Source organism: Botryllus schlosseri, chromosome 8, assembly GCF_051294905.1.
Source record: "Botryllus schlosseri isolate E-star chromosome 8, Bs_hap1, whole genome shotgun sequence".
Taxonomy (NCBI): Eukaryota; Metazoa; Chordata; class Ascidiacea; order Stolidobranchia; family Styelidae; genus Botryllus; species Botryllus schlosseri.
Window position 1 is genome coordinate 26793864 of NC_137243.1, and position 12265 is coordinate 26806128.

Here is a 12265-nt window from a genome sequence, read left to right on the forward strand (position 1 = left end):
AATGAGCAATCATTGTAATACAACGTTCGTTTAGGCCACTTAACAATTGCATGGGGTTGACAGTAAAATTTTAAAAATTTTAATTTATACCGTATGCCAAATTCAAAAATTTCAATTGACGGATTCTACTGGTTGGAATTGAGCCAAATTTGGTGGGCAGCGTTTTTTTAGGCAACCTAACAATTTAACAAGCGAATCACCAGAATCAGAAGAAAAAAAGTTATTTTTCCACAACCCTACAGCACAGTACACACAATGAAAGGACGGCAATAAATGTCTCATTTATTTTGTTTGTTCGACTGTCCATGGTGCAGCATCAATCCGTCTGGCCGCAGTCGAGACATGGCAAACTTGATGTTGCAACTCTCAAGCAGAGCGGGTCGCAAGGATACGAGTAATTCTAGCGATTCGATCCGAGAGTAGTGAGTGGTTGATTATTTTCTAATACTGATATCATTCGCTCCTTCCCACGAGTTAATTAATCAACGACAATTGTATTTTCGACTGCTGAAGCCTTAAACCGTCAATTGTTTGTATCGCAGCATACAAAACACTTAGTATAAAGCTTTCCGCACGTTAGTGGAAATAACAATCTGTGAAGTTGTGATCAACTTGCAGCATTGTCACATAGCGCAATGAAATAGGTATGGTCAAATTATCATCTGGCGTTATATTCTATGAGTGCACATAAAAGATGCATATTTAAACTACAAACTATTCCTGTCATAATAAGTAATACTGGAATACGCGACACGACGCCTAACAGCCTTCTCGATTTTGCCCGGCGATTGTTACGCGAGGCACCAGGAGTCCATGCCTCACCAATTACATGTCACCGATTAGCGTACTAACCTGCGGATACCATCGATAGAAGTTGTACATCACAACCGCGGCTATGAAGGTTTTTCCGAGACCCGTAGGCAACGACACCAACGTATTTTTGAAAAGAGCATTTTTCACGATCGCGTACTGGTAATCCCGCACCGGATAATTGGTTGGGTATATCCACATTGTTCCCATGTCATTGTCAAATCCCGGAATGAATTCAACTGTCGATAAAACAAAAATAGAATTCTATGATTGTGGAGTTGTTTTAATATTCACACTGCCAGTAAATTATAGCGTACCAACAAAATTGAGGTGAAAGTCACACAATCCACTAATAAAAACTGATTGACGACAACTTTAAAATGATAACTGATATGTTTCGACTGAAAATGAATAACTTAGACCTAAAAATGCAAAAGTTTGACATTTTTGGAAGTTAAAAATTTCAATTTTGACCTATGAAGACCTCGAGTAGTTTAATCTATCATTATAGCACAAAAAATTGAAATCGTAGCCTAGTATGTTACTACATTTTGTGAGCGAAACCGTCGGAACCAGTTGAAGTGAAGATATTTGAGTACAAAATATTGGATTTGGGAAAAAACAGTAGTTAGCAAGTTACGGTGGCAAATTCTTAATTATGGCTAATTTATTATAGATCTACCCACTGCAAATAAGAATGATTTGAAATCCTAAATTTCGAATATCAATAACTTTGCTTCTACTGGGTCGAATTGATTCAAATTTGCTGTGCATTGTTTTTTTCAGACAACCAAATATTTCCATGGGATAGCCAGTAAAATTTGAAAAAAATTTACATGTATTTTTGTTGAAGAAATCCAAAATTTTCACCAATAACTTTGCTCCCACTGGTTTGAATTGACCAAAATTGGTGCGCAGCATTTTTTTAGGTAATCTAACAATTTTATCAAGTGACAAGTCAAAAAATAATTTTCCTGCTGATGAGTAAGGTTAGTCGCGGTGCTGATAGGCTGGGGATTTGGTGAAATTTATGCTTGACATTTTATTTTTATAAATTGATTTTCTACACACAATTCGGGCTGGGCACAATGATCAATTTGAGTACTCGATTCAAGAGTGAGCATAAGTTCTAAGGATTCGAGTCGACTAATAAAGGGCGATTTAGAGTATTTAGATTACACACACTTCTTACCACTACGAGTTCTATCATCAACAAGAATTGTGGTTTCAGTGCTTTTATAAAACGAAGCCTTGAAACCGCAATTAGTCATATAACAGCATCTGAAACATGCAATGCAAAGCTACGCACGTTAGTGCAAATGACACTTATGGAATGTACACAAACATCTAAATTGTATACTCGATTCAGATGCAAGTACTTGAATCATTGTGCCCAGCATGACGGTACATTGCGAGCATTACCTGCTGACTTTGACTTGTCTTCCACCATGGAAGTCTCCAACTCTACAACAGCTTCCAGCAGATCATCGTCGTCCAAATCGTTCGTTAAATCAACGACTTGACACATTCTGGCCGCTTCCGCCACAGAATAAGTCGGTCTTTTCTTTCTGTGGTCATAACTACGCGAAGTAGATGCACCATTTGCACTTGAAGACTGGTTTTTCAGCTTCACCGGTACTTTTTTATGCCACGCCTCAAATAGAGTCTTTTGTTTGGAATCGTAGTTCCTGGCCATACTTTATGCAGTAGTTTTGAAATCGGTGTATATCAGTTCTGTGGCGTCTTCAGCACGAATGCAGATATCATGATAGCTTGAAGCAGACTTGGACTAGGCTACTAGATAATTCTCAGCTTTTCTAAATTAGAATATGAATGAGAATTGTTGCTAGACAGTTTTTCCAAATTAGATTAAAATTAGAATCATAAATATACATTTTTTTCCTGAATTACTGGTATACAAGAATTATAACGATAGCTACACAGTTTTTCCAATTTAGATTAGAGTTAGAGTTATACAGCTACACAGGTAATTTCCAAATTAGTTTAGGATTGGAATTATAGTGAATTATTAGGGCTAGATATGGCGAAAAAACTTGAAGATTGCAGAAGTTTGGTTCATATCAAATCAGAGTTCATTCTCATCAGGGTTGCCGGTGAACCCAGCCCTCGGTGAACTCGGCCCTCGTAAAATTTTGTATTCACGGATTGAGTAAGCGGGGGAGATAACGCGACGCTCACATACTCTACTTGTTTGTTTTGTGGTATTCATGGTGTTTCTCGAATACTATGGACCTCGGTGAATTCCGCCCCCGAACAATTTTGAATGAAAGCTGGGAGCTGGGATATTAGGGTTGGTGGAGGTGGGATATTAGGGTTGGGGGAGGTGGGATATTAGGGTTGGGGGAGGTGGGATATTAGGGTTGCCGGAGGTGGGATATTAGGGTTGGGGGACGTGGGATATTAGGGTTGCCGGAGGTGGGATATTAGGGTTGGGGGAGGACGGATATATTAGGGTTGGGGGACGTGGGATATTAGGGTTGCCGGAGGTGGGATATTAGGGTTGGGGGAGGAGGGATATTAGGGTTGGGGGACGTGGGATATTAGGGTTGCCAGAGGTGGGATATTAGGGTTGGGGGAGGAGGGATATTAGGGTTGGGGGACGTGGGATATTAGGGTTGCCGGAGGTGGGATATTAGGGTTGGGGGAGGAGGGATATTAGGGTTGGGGGAGGTGGGATATTAGGGTTGGTGCAGGTGGGATATTAGGGTTGGTGGAGGTAGGATATTAGGGTTGGTGGAGGTGGGATATTAGGGTTGGTGGAGGTAGGATATTAGGGTTGGTGGAGGTAGGATATTAGGGTTGGGGGACGTGGGATATTAGGGTTGCCGGAGGTGGGATATTAGGGTTGGGGGAGGAGGGATATTAGGGTTGGGGGAGGTGGGATATTAGGGTAGGGGGAGGTGGGATATTTGGGTTGGGGGAGGTGGGATATTAGGGTTGGGGAGGGGGATATTAGGGTTGGGGGAGGGGGGATTATTAGGGTTGGTGGAGGTGGGATATTGGGGTTGGGGGAGGTGGGATATTAGGGTTGCCGGAGGTGGGATATTAGGGTTGCCGGAGGTGGGATATTATAGGGTTGCCGGGGGTGGGATATTAGGGTTGGGGGAGGGGGATATTAGGGTTGCCGGAGGTGGGATATTAGGGTTGCCGGGGGTGGGATATTAGGGTTGCCGGGGGTGGGATATTACGGTTGGGGAGGGGGATATTAGGGTTGTCGGTGAATACAAAATTTCCCGAGGGCCGGGTTCACCGAGGGCCGAGTTTGTAAGGCCGCGCTTGGCGCTTGCGCAATCGTGATCACGTGATCTGATCCTGTTTGGAATCGGTGTCCTGTGCTCACACTATATTTTATTTTTTAATTATTTTTTATTAAATTACTTCAACTTGGAAAATTATCGCTGCTCACCTGATATATCAGGCAAAAAGGCCAGCGATTCCAATCAGGGATCTGATCACGCCGTGACTGCGTGATCTACGCATGCCCTGACCTCCTTACAAGATCGACAAATCATATAATAACATTATTAGTTTAATAATTCATAATAATACTTGTTAATACACTTAATTACAAAAGTTCCCGAGGGCCGAGTTCACCGAGGGCTGGGTTTATAAGGCTGGGTTTACCGAGGGCTGGGTTCACTGGTAATCTCCACCAGCATAAGAACAGCCAATGTCTGTTCTGTACAGCAGCTTGGCTTGTTTCGCACGGGCACGATACGCAGTTCTTCTACCCTTCTGCATCATTTTCCTTTTTCATGCTGGTGACGTCATATTTTGTGATACGATTGTTGATATACAATGTTCTTTCCAATTCTCTACTAGTTGCTGACGATTACCCCTGACGAGTGTCAGCCGAAAATATTCGGGTTCATTTCAATATGAATATACTATTCAATTGTATATTGAAGTTCTGTACCTCCAAGAAGCTTTTCAGTAAATCCAGACGTTAGATTAAAATTAAAATAATAGCATGGAGATGGAAACATTTCAAAAATTATAAAAGAATTAGATCACCGGCATTTCGATATCATTAGTCACTTTAGACAACTAGAATTATCTAGCAGTCTTCACCTGGCTTCAGTGGCTTGCATGGCAAACACCATCTTCCATTCTTCGCACGTATCGCATATTATTGTTTTTGATTTCGCGCACTATAGATATGCGTTACGCCCACGAAGGGTATCAAAGAGGACCATTGTGCGTGCGGACCTGCCGGTCGCGTGCCTGCCTGTCGGTCGGTGAGAGAGAGAGAGAATAAAAAATATTCGGTTCCACCAAATAATATATAAATACAAATCGAAATATAAATCAATGTAGAACGAGGCTGTAGCGAAGAGATTGGGGGTCATCAAGTCAGCTGCAGTATGAATGGAGACTTTTGTTGCATCAAGAAACGATATTTCGACGACTCTCCAACAGTCGACGAGCATGTCCCTATTCATATCAAAATACAAACAGACTCTAATGAATAAAGACTAGTCAAACCTCGAGATTGCTGTACCACAATATGATATATCGTCTTCGCTTTCCGTCACATGCCTCCTCATTATGTCGCTTGGTCATATTTTTGCTATATCTTCATAACTTTATATCTTTTAATTGTCTCACAATCTTGTGGTGTATTTTTGAGGCAGAAAAAATCATCCAATCAACTTGAAAATTTGAAGATTGACATATATTGGGATGCTGAACACAATAAAAGATTTTATTTTGGGGTATTGGTAAGGGGTCAATCCGTATTTGCCTGTGAAAGTCAAAAAATGCAATTTTTTCGAATTTCTTCAAAAAACACGATCTTTTTTACACGTTACCCTTTGTTGGGCCTAAAAAAATCTTTTATTGTGTGCATTAGATCTATTTTAATCCATAAAAAGCATTGAGAAACAAATTCAGTGAAAAAGTTTGGTGTGAAAATTTTTCCTGGAAATTGGTCTGAAAAGTAACAACCCCCCTTAAAGAGATTTAAAAATGTATCATGGTTAACATTGTTTTGATTCATGACGGAAAATAGATATTTTTTAATTAACCGTCACTTTCTCATTACCTAACATCAACACATTCACTGAGCGGCATTTATTAACAATGTAATTTAGAAATAAAATTAAAATACGCTGGGGAATATAGCTAGGATTTTTCACTCGGCCCGCCAACGTATTTTCTACTTCTCATTTGGCCCGCGAAGGAAAATAATTGCCCACCCTTGGGCTAGATTTACCATATTTTTGAAATCTGAATAGAGGAAACTTTTTTAAAATTTTCAGACTTGCAATACCGGAGGAAAATCCTGAATTTTTTTTAATTTAATTCAAAATTAATTTTTCCCACTTCGTGATCGGTTGACTAAAAAAAATAAAAAGGGTCAACTTTCCGGCTCAACTCCCGAAACAGCCGCCGGAGCGTTACTTCAGTGCTGGTTTACTGTATCTAAGTAGAATTTATGCCATATATTTAACCAAAATTCTCAAGAAAAAAGACAATAAAATCGCAAAAAATAGGACATTTGGGCGTCCTCCGAGGACTCTTTCAAAAAACTCAAAAATGAGGACAAATCCTCTTAAAAGATGTATGGTAACCCTAACATATAGGCACTGGTTAACAAGCTGGTGAATTTACGATACATGAGTACGGCGACTGAATTCGAAGCAGACTTGTATAACAAGTAAATTCTCAAAATAAGTATCTATAGAACTAGAATTACATACTTTTCCAAACTCTCAACTAGAACTAGCACTACTTTTCATTATGTCGCAAGAAACTGTGTCAACTGCCAATATATTTTGACAATCTGCTCAGCATAGGCCATACCTTCAGACGGATACCTACCAGTGACGTGCGGTCAGGGGAGGCAAGTGAGGCTGCAGTGACTCACCTGTCGCCAGGATGAATGAAGGAAAATTGTGAAAACCTTCAATGATTATATGATTATCGATATTACCCGTCGATGTTCATGAATAACTAAATTGAAACATTTTTTCATCCAACATCACCAATTGAAATATATGTATTGTGGAATGTAGAATTGTACCGGCTAACAAGGTGCAAAGAAAATGCTCTCGTCGACCCGCTTTCTCTTGCTGATGTTGGTATATTCACATCCTTCAGTATTTTAGTGAGGTGCCTTACGCGCGCGCATGGGTTGGGTATGTGTGTGTGTGAGGGATCATGTTCCTCACCAGCCATGAACCTCACCGCACGTCACCGATATCGACCAACACTAAACCAGATTTTTTCTAACTTGTCATTGTCTGTGCACCAGGGTTGTAACCAAATCACAGGGCTCCGAGTCACAATAAGCCCGTCTCACTTTTATAATTTTGACTCGAGTCAAGTCGAGTCATTTTCAATTCACCACCGAGTCAAGTCCGAGTCCAAGTGATTGTGATGACTGCTCAGTTTCCAGTCAAAGTTTTGGTAAACCCACTTTTATAACTCTGTTTGGTGATATCGAATGATTCGCATTTATAATATACAAATTTTCCTCACTTCTAACCGTATCTGGTCGCATTTTCAAGTACTAATAGTATCAATAGACGAAATCCCAATGGGGTGGTTACTTTACTATTCTTCGAAATTACAATGAAACGTAGGTCTTGGCCGTCTGAGACTCAAGTCATATGATTTGATCCGAGTCATGCGCAATACACAGATTGACTCGAGTCGAGTCATTTCCGTATTTTTAGAAAATGACTCGAGTCAAGTCGAGTCGTCGGAAAATCGTGACTCGAGTCATTACAACCCTGCTGTGCATCACCACTCTACCAGTCTCACGCAAAATTCAATCAGCTGAATTGGTGTGAATATCTGGAATGAGTTAGCGTACCGCCTAATGTCCATGATATGCAGATTCTGATGAGTTCCAAAAAACAATGTTTCTGATCGATCATGACAAACTACCACTAAATGGTAATCGCACGGCCTTTATTTATTTATTTTATTTCTAATTGTTCCATGATGCAAGTGTTGTGGTCGATGTTCCTCAGTTCTTTGGTTTCATTAAATTTCATTAGTCAGGCTATCTACAGTGATAAATTTCTCCTGGCCTGAATGGGTCGGCATTGGTGACTTTGTTATATCGCGAGCCTCCCGTCTACTTTGCATGTCTTCATATCGCATTCAGCCATGTGGAATTAGTTGCGTGCGATGTAGCAGATTCTCTCTCTCTCTCTCTCTCTCTCTCTCTTTCCTGAAAATGCTACAGGAGAACTGTATAGATAGTGCAAAACCAGTCAAGTTTGGTGTGTGCGGACATTCGCAATTCTCAAGTTTTACGATAATGAACTCCGATTTGATATGAACTGAACTGGATTTTTGTTGCGTGTTCATTTCGTTCGGCATTTAATTACATTTCTAAGCTTTAGAAAATTCAATAATTCGAATTTTTGTTGGTTATTCTTTGAGGTATTCATGGTGTTTGTCGACTACTATGGTCATTTACACCAGGCCAATTTTCTTCATTATTAGTCCGTAGCTGCTGACTTGTAGCACGGCCCACTTCTAGGCTTACACCGCTTACACGGATGAGATGGCGAGGAGGAACCTATATACCTTCAACACTTAGGTAGGAATTCTGGAGTCGAACTCGGTCGGACTCGAACGCGCAATCCATTGATGTTGCAGCCAGGGCATGGTATGGTATGGTATGGTATGGTATGGAAGTATGGTATGGTATGGAACGAAATTTCGGTATGGAATATGGAAGAGTGCAAGCGTATGGTATGGTATGGAAATTTCCCAAATATGGTATGGAATGCTCTTTCCATACTTCCCTACTTTTTCCATACTTTGGCAGTTTTGCCAGAATCATGACAATGATCCTACTTTCGATTTGTCAAATTGATTGCATACCTAGGAAAATCACTCACTGTCTATGCTCATATCTCAAATTGCGATTTATCACTCACCTACCCCGGTCGACATATATCTGAAGACAACAAAGTAGAGCTACGCGCAGCATATGAAGGAAAATAATATTAGAAATGAATATTCAAATCAAATCAAATCTATATATCATAAAAACGAACGATATTCAACCGATGTCGCGTCACAACTGGCATTTCGCTTATCGTAACTTCCACTCCGTAAACTACCAGGGAGTTTTAAAATCGTAGATTCTGAGAATTTAAAAGTTACGTGAATATTTATATCAATTTGTTGAACTTGGAAATAATTTTCTGCGCTTTGGTAGGTTGATCATTTGATCCTCACACAATATCTATATTTGACATAACCATCATTGTAATTAAAAAATATGTCGATTGTCTTGGAGCGACGCTACGATATGCCGGCCTCCAACACGAATTAAACTTCATGAAATTTGGTTATCTTGGATAAAAGAATAGACACTCTGATCTTGGCTAATGAATCTAATGTGTGGCCCACAGATTGGCGGGAAAAATGGAGATTTGATCCGCTGTACCAAACTGATTGTAGCGATGTAAATTTATTATTATAAGATATAGTCTATAATGCAGAGGTTTCGAGCCGGTGGATAATTCTGGGATTTCTGGTCGGGTATAGACTCACTTGTAAAAAAAAGAACATTATTAACCTCGTTTATTAAACGTCTGTATGAATTGCCGATCGTATCTCTAATATTTCTTAGCTCATTTGCAATTCAATAATCGTATTATCAGTGCCTCCAATTAGCGATGTGCAACTTTGCATTTTTTCATAGGTTGAATACCGTAATAAATGATCAAACTGAAATACAAAAGAACAGTTGCATCGACAAGCCTAATCCCCAGTGGCGGCTCGTGACAATATCGGGTGGTGGGGCAAGGGGTGTAAGCGATTTTAATTGTCTAAATGACGTCACAATAGTGTATTCAGACGTGAAAATGTGACTTCGTGGTGGTCACATACAGTTTGTATGGGGTATAGACTAGGGTTACCATACGTCCTCTTTTAAGAGGATTTGTTCTCTTTTTTGACTTTTTTGAAAGTGTCCTCGGAAGACGCCCTTTTGTCCTCTTTTTTGAGATTTTGTCCTCTTTTTTGAAAATTTAGGTCATATTTAGAGCAAAATGCGAGTGATAGGCCGTAAATTAGCACAGCAGTGACGCTCTGGCTGGGCGAAAAGTTGACCTTTTTTTTTAGTCAACCACTCGGCAATGTGGAGGAAGAAACGCTATTTCGGGTTCTGGGCGAGAAAGTTGACCTTTTTTTAGTCAAATATGGTAACCCTAGTATAGACATTAGGCATAGTTAACAAGACTTACGTATTTCAAATTATACGAAAGAAAATATGAAGTGCAGTAGTTCATACCTGCATATTTTAACGTTTGTATCAGTAGGCCTATTGCGCGCGGCGTGATTTCATAGTTGCAAAATGTTCAATGACGAGTTCATTGAAATCTGGAATACCCATAATGAAAGCGTTGAGAATAGTAAGCACATCTAACGCATCGAGCCTAATTACCGCGGCAAAGTTGATAGTAAGCGATTTTTCAACTATAGGAATTTTAAAAGTTCACTAGTGGTTACTATACTTCGAAAAAGATGTATTGAAACATAAGCAAGTCAACTCGAGCCGAGTAATGTCGACCATCGGGTAATATCGAGACACCGTTTGCAGTAGACCACATGCTTCAGATCACGATACCCAATTTCTGTCGAACTAGAGACACTGCCCCTGGCACCATCAGTGTAAAAGTGTATAACAAGGCATCCTTATCGTCGCTTATACGTCAGCCATTCATTTTTATCGAAATACGTTGGGAAAAAGTAAGACTGCGCTTTCCTCCCGCGTACGACTAGATCAGTGGACAATTTCCAGGCTGATAAGGGCCGAGTCTTGCGTAAAAAAAACGCATTTTGCGTAAAAAATATTGAGGAATAGGCTGATCAAGTGATAGCTGTTAGCAGTTAGCCGTCATCGAAAACGAACTAGCTATCGCGCTTAACAGGGGGTTGTAAGCAAATGGCTTGAAGGCCACAATTTCACGGTGAAATTGACTTTGCAGAATATAAAATACGGTAATTATTTGAATGCAAACCAAGAATCTTAGTAAACTGTTTCATGAGATCATCATCTCATCACCTATCTCAGTATGAAACACAGTTAAAATTAGCACGGACCAAAACCGGCTTTTGCGTGAAATTCGCAATGCGGTAGTTAGGCCTATATGTGTCAGATAAGCGTACATTTCTACCATACCCGACCTCGACAACGAAATTACTGCCCTAATCATTGAGTGTCAACCTCGGGACTTGGCACAGCGTTCGGTACTAAAATCAAGACATACCGTCCAAAAGCTCATGACCGATCTAGGTATGGAGCATCGTTAAAATCAATAGAGACCAATACCGGTTTTGCGTAAAATCTGTTAGCGATAAATGGCGAGTCAGCTCTCACTCGACTTCGGAAACGAAATTACCAGCCACAGAGTTCAGTGATAAACTTAAAACTTGGTACAGCGTTCGATACCAACATTAAGACTTACTATGCCAAATGTCAAGACCGATCTCGGTATGGAACATCGTCAAAATCAATGGAGACCAATACCCGCTTTTGAGTAAAATCTATCTGCGATACCTGGCGGATCGGCACTCAGTCTACTTTGGAAACGAAATTACTACCGTAAACTTCAAGTAGCAAACCTGAAACTTGGAGCAGTGTAAAATACCACCATCACGACCTAACATACCAAGTTTTAAGAATTATCATGTTGCGAAACACCGTCAAAATCGACTTATACCAGCAAAGGTCAACTCAACGCATAGGACGGTAACAGAGTTCAGGTATATATAATATTGTTACATCACACTGGCAGGGCGACTCGCCAAGTTGCCCCGGTTGCTCGGCAGTTTGATGCATAAGAGAGAGTAATTCACCGTCTCTTTATTGTGAGCGGCTTTAAGAGAACAGACAGTGAAAGCTTGTTATGAGCACTACCGGGGCAAGCCCCGGCTAGGCATTTACAAAACCAAAACACAGAAGATAATTCTATGTTCGTAGAGATTTCGTTATATATGGACATTTACGAGCGATATTGATTGCTGAGCATCTATAAATGGTAAATCATTGGTATTGAACAGAATTTTAGGTGGGGCAATGCCCCAGTTGCCCTATAGGACGAGCCGCCACTGCTAATCCCTATTGCTCCAACAACTCACAAGACGTGGGTGCTGATACATACCAGAGATGAGCGGATTTGAAATTTCTATGTCCTAATCCAATCCAAATCCGAACCTTCAAATCCAAATCCAAATCCTAATCCATAACTTTTTTATATTCAAGTCCATGTCCAATCCTAATCCGATTCCAACTGGAAATTCAGAAAAAATACTAATTTATGCAATGGAGGGATTCGAAAATTTTCTTTGACAACCAACGATTTACTTGATTCAAGATAACTTAGTAACCATAAGTACATTAATAACTGATCTGAATAAAGTTTGTCACCATTCGCCACACGACATTTCAATCTCCCAG

At 40.2% G+C, this 12265-nt stretch overlaps 1 protein-coding gene and 1 long non-coding RNA gene across 4 annotated transcripts in view; both read right to left on the reverse strand.

The window, feature by feature from the left end:
- LOC145444068 (Fanconi anemia group M protein-like) overlaps window positions 1-2655 on the reverse strand; it is a 35765-nt gene extending 33110 nt beyond the window's left edge. For all 3 annotated transcript variants that reach the window (XM_080321980.1, XM_080321979.1, XM_080321978.1), the window contains exons 1-2: window positions 2233-2655; window positions 853-1049 (exon numbers count right to left, since the gene is read on the reverse strand). In XM_080321980.1, the coding sequence (XP_080178106.1) occupies window positions 853-1049; window positions 2233-2506 (471 nt within the window). In that variant the 5' untranslated portion in view covers window positions 2507-2655. The remainder of the gene's footprint in view (window positions 1-852; window positions 1050-2232) is intronic.
- Window positions 1-12265, reverse strand: part of LOC145445481 (uncharacterized) — a 97444-nt gene that overhangs the window by 45094 nt on the left and 40085 nt on the right. The gene's annotated exons all lie outside the window — the stretch shown is intronic.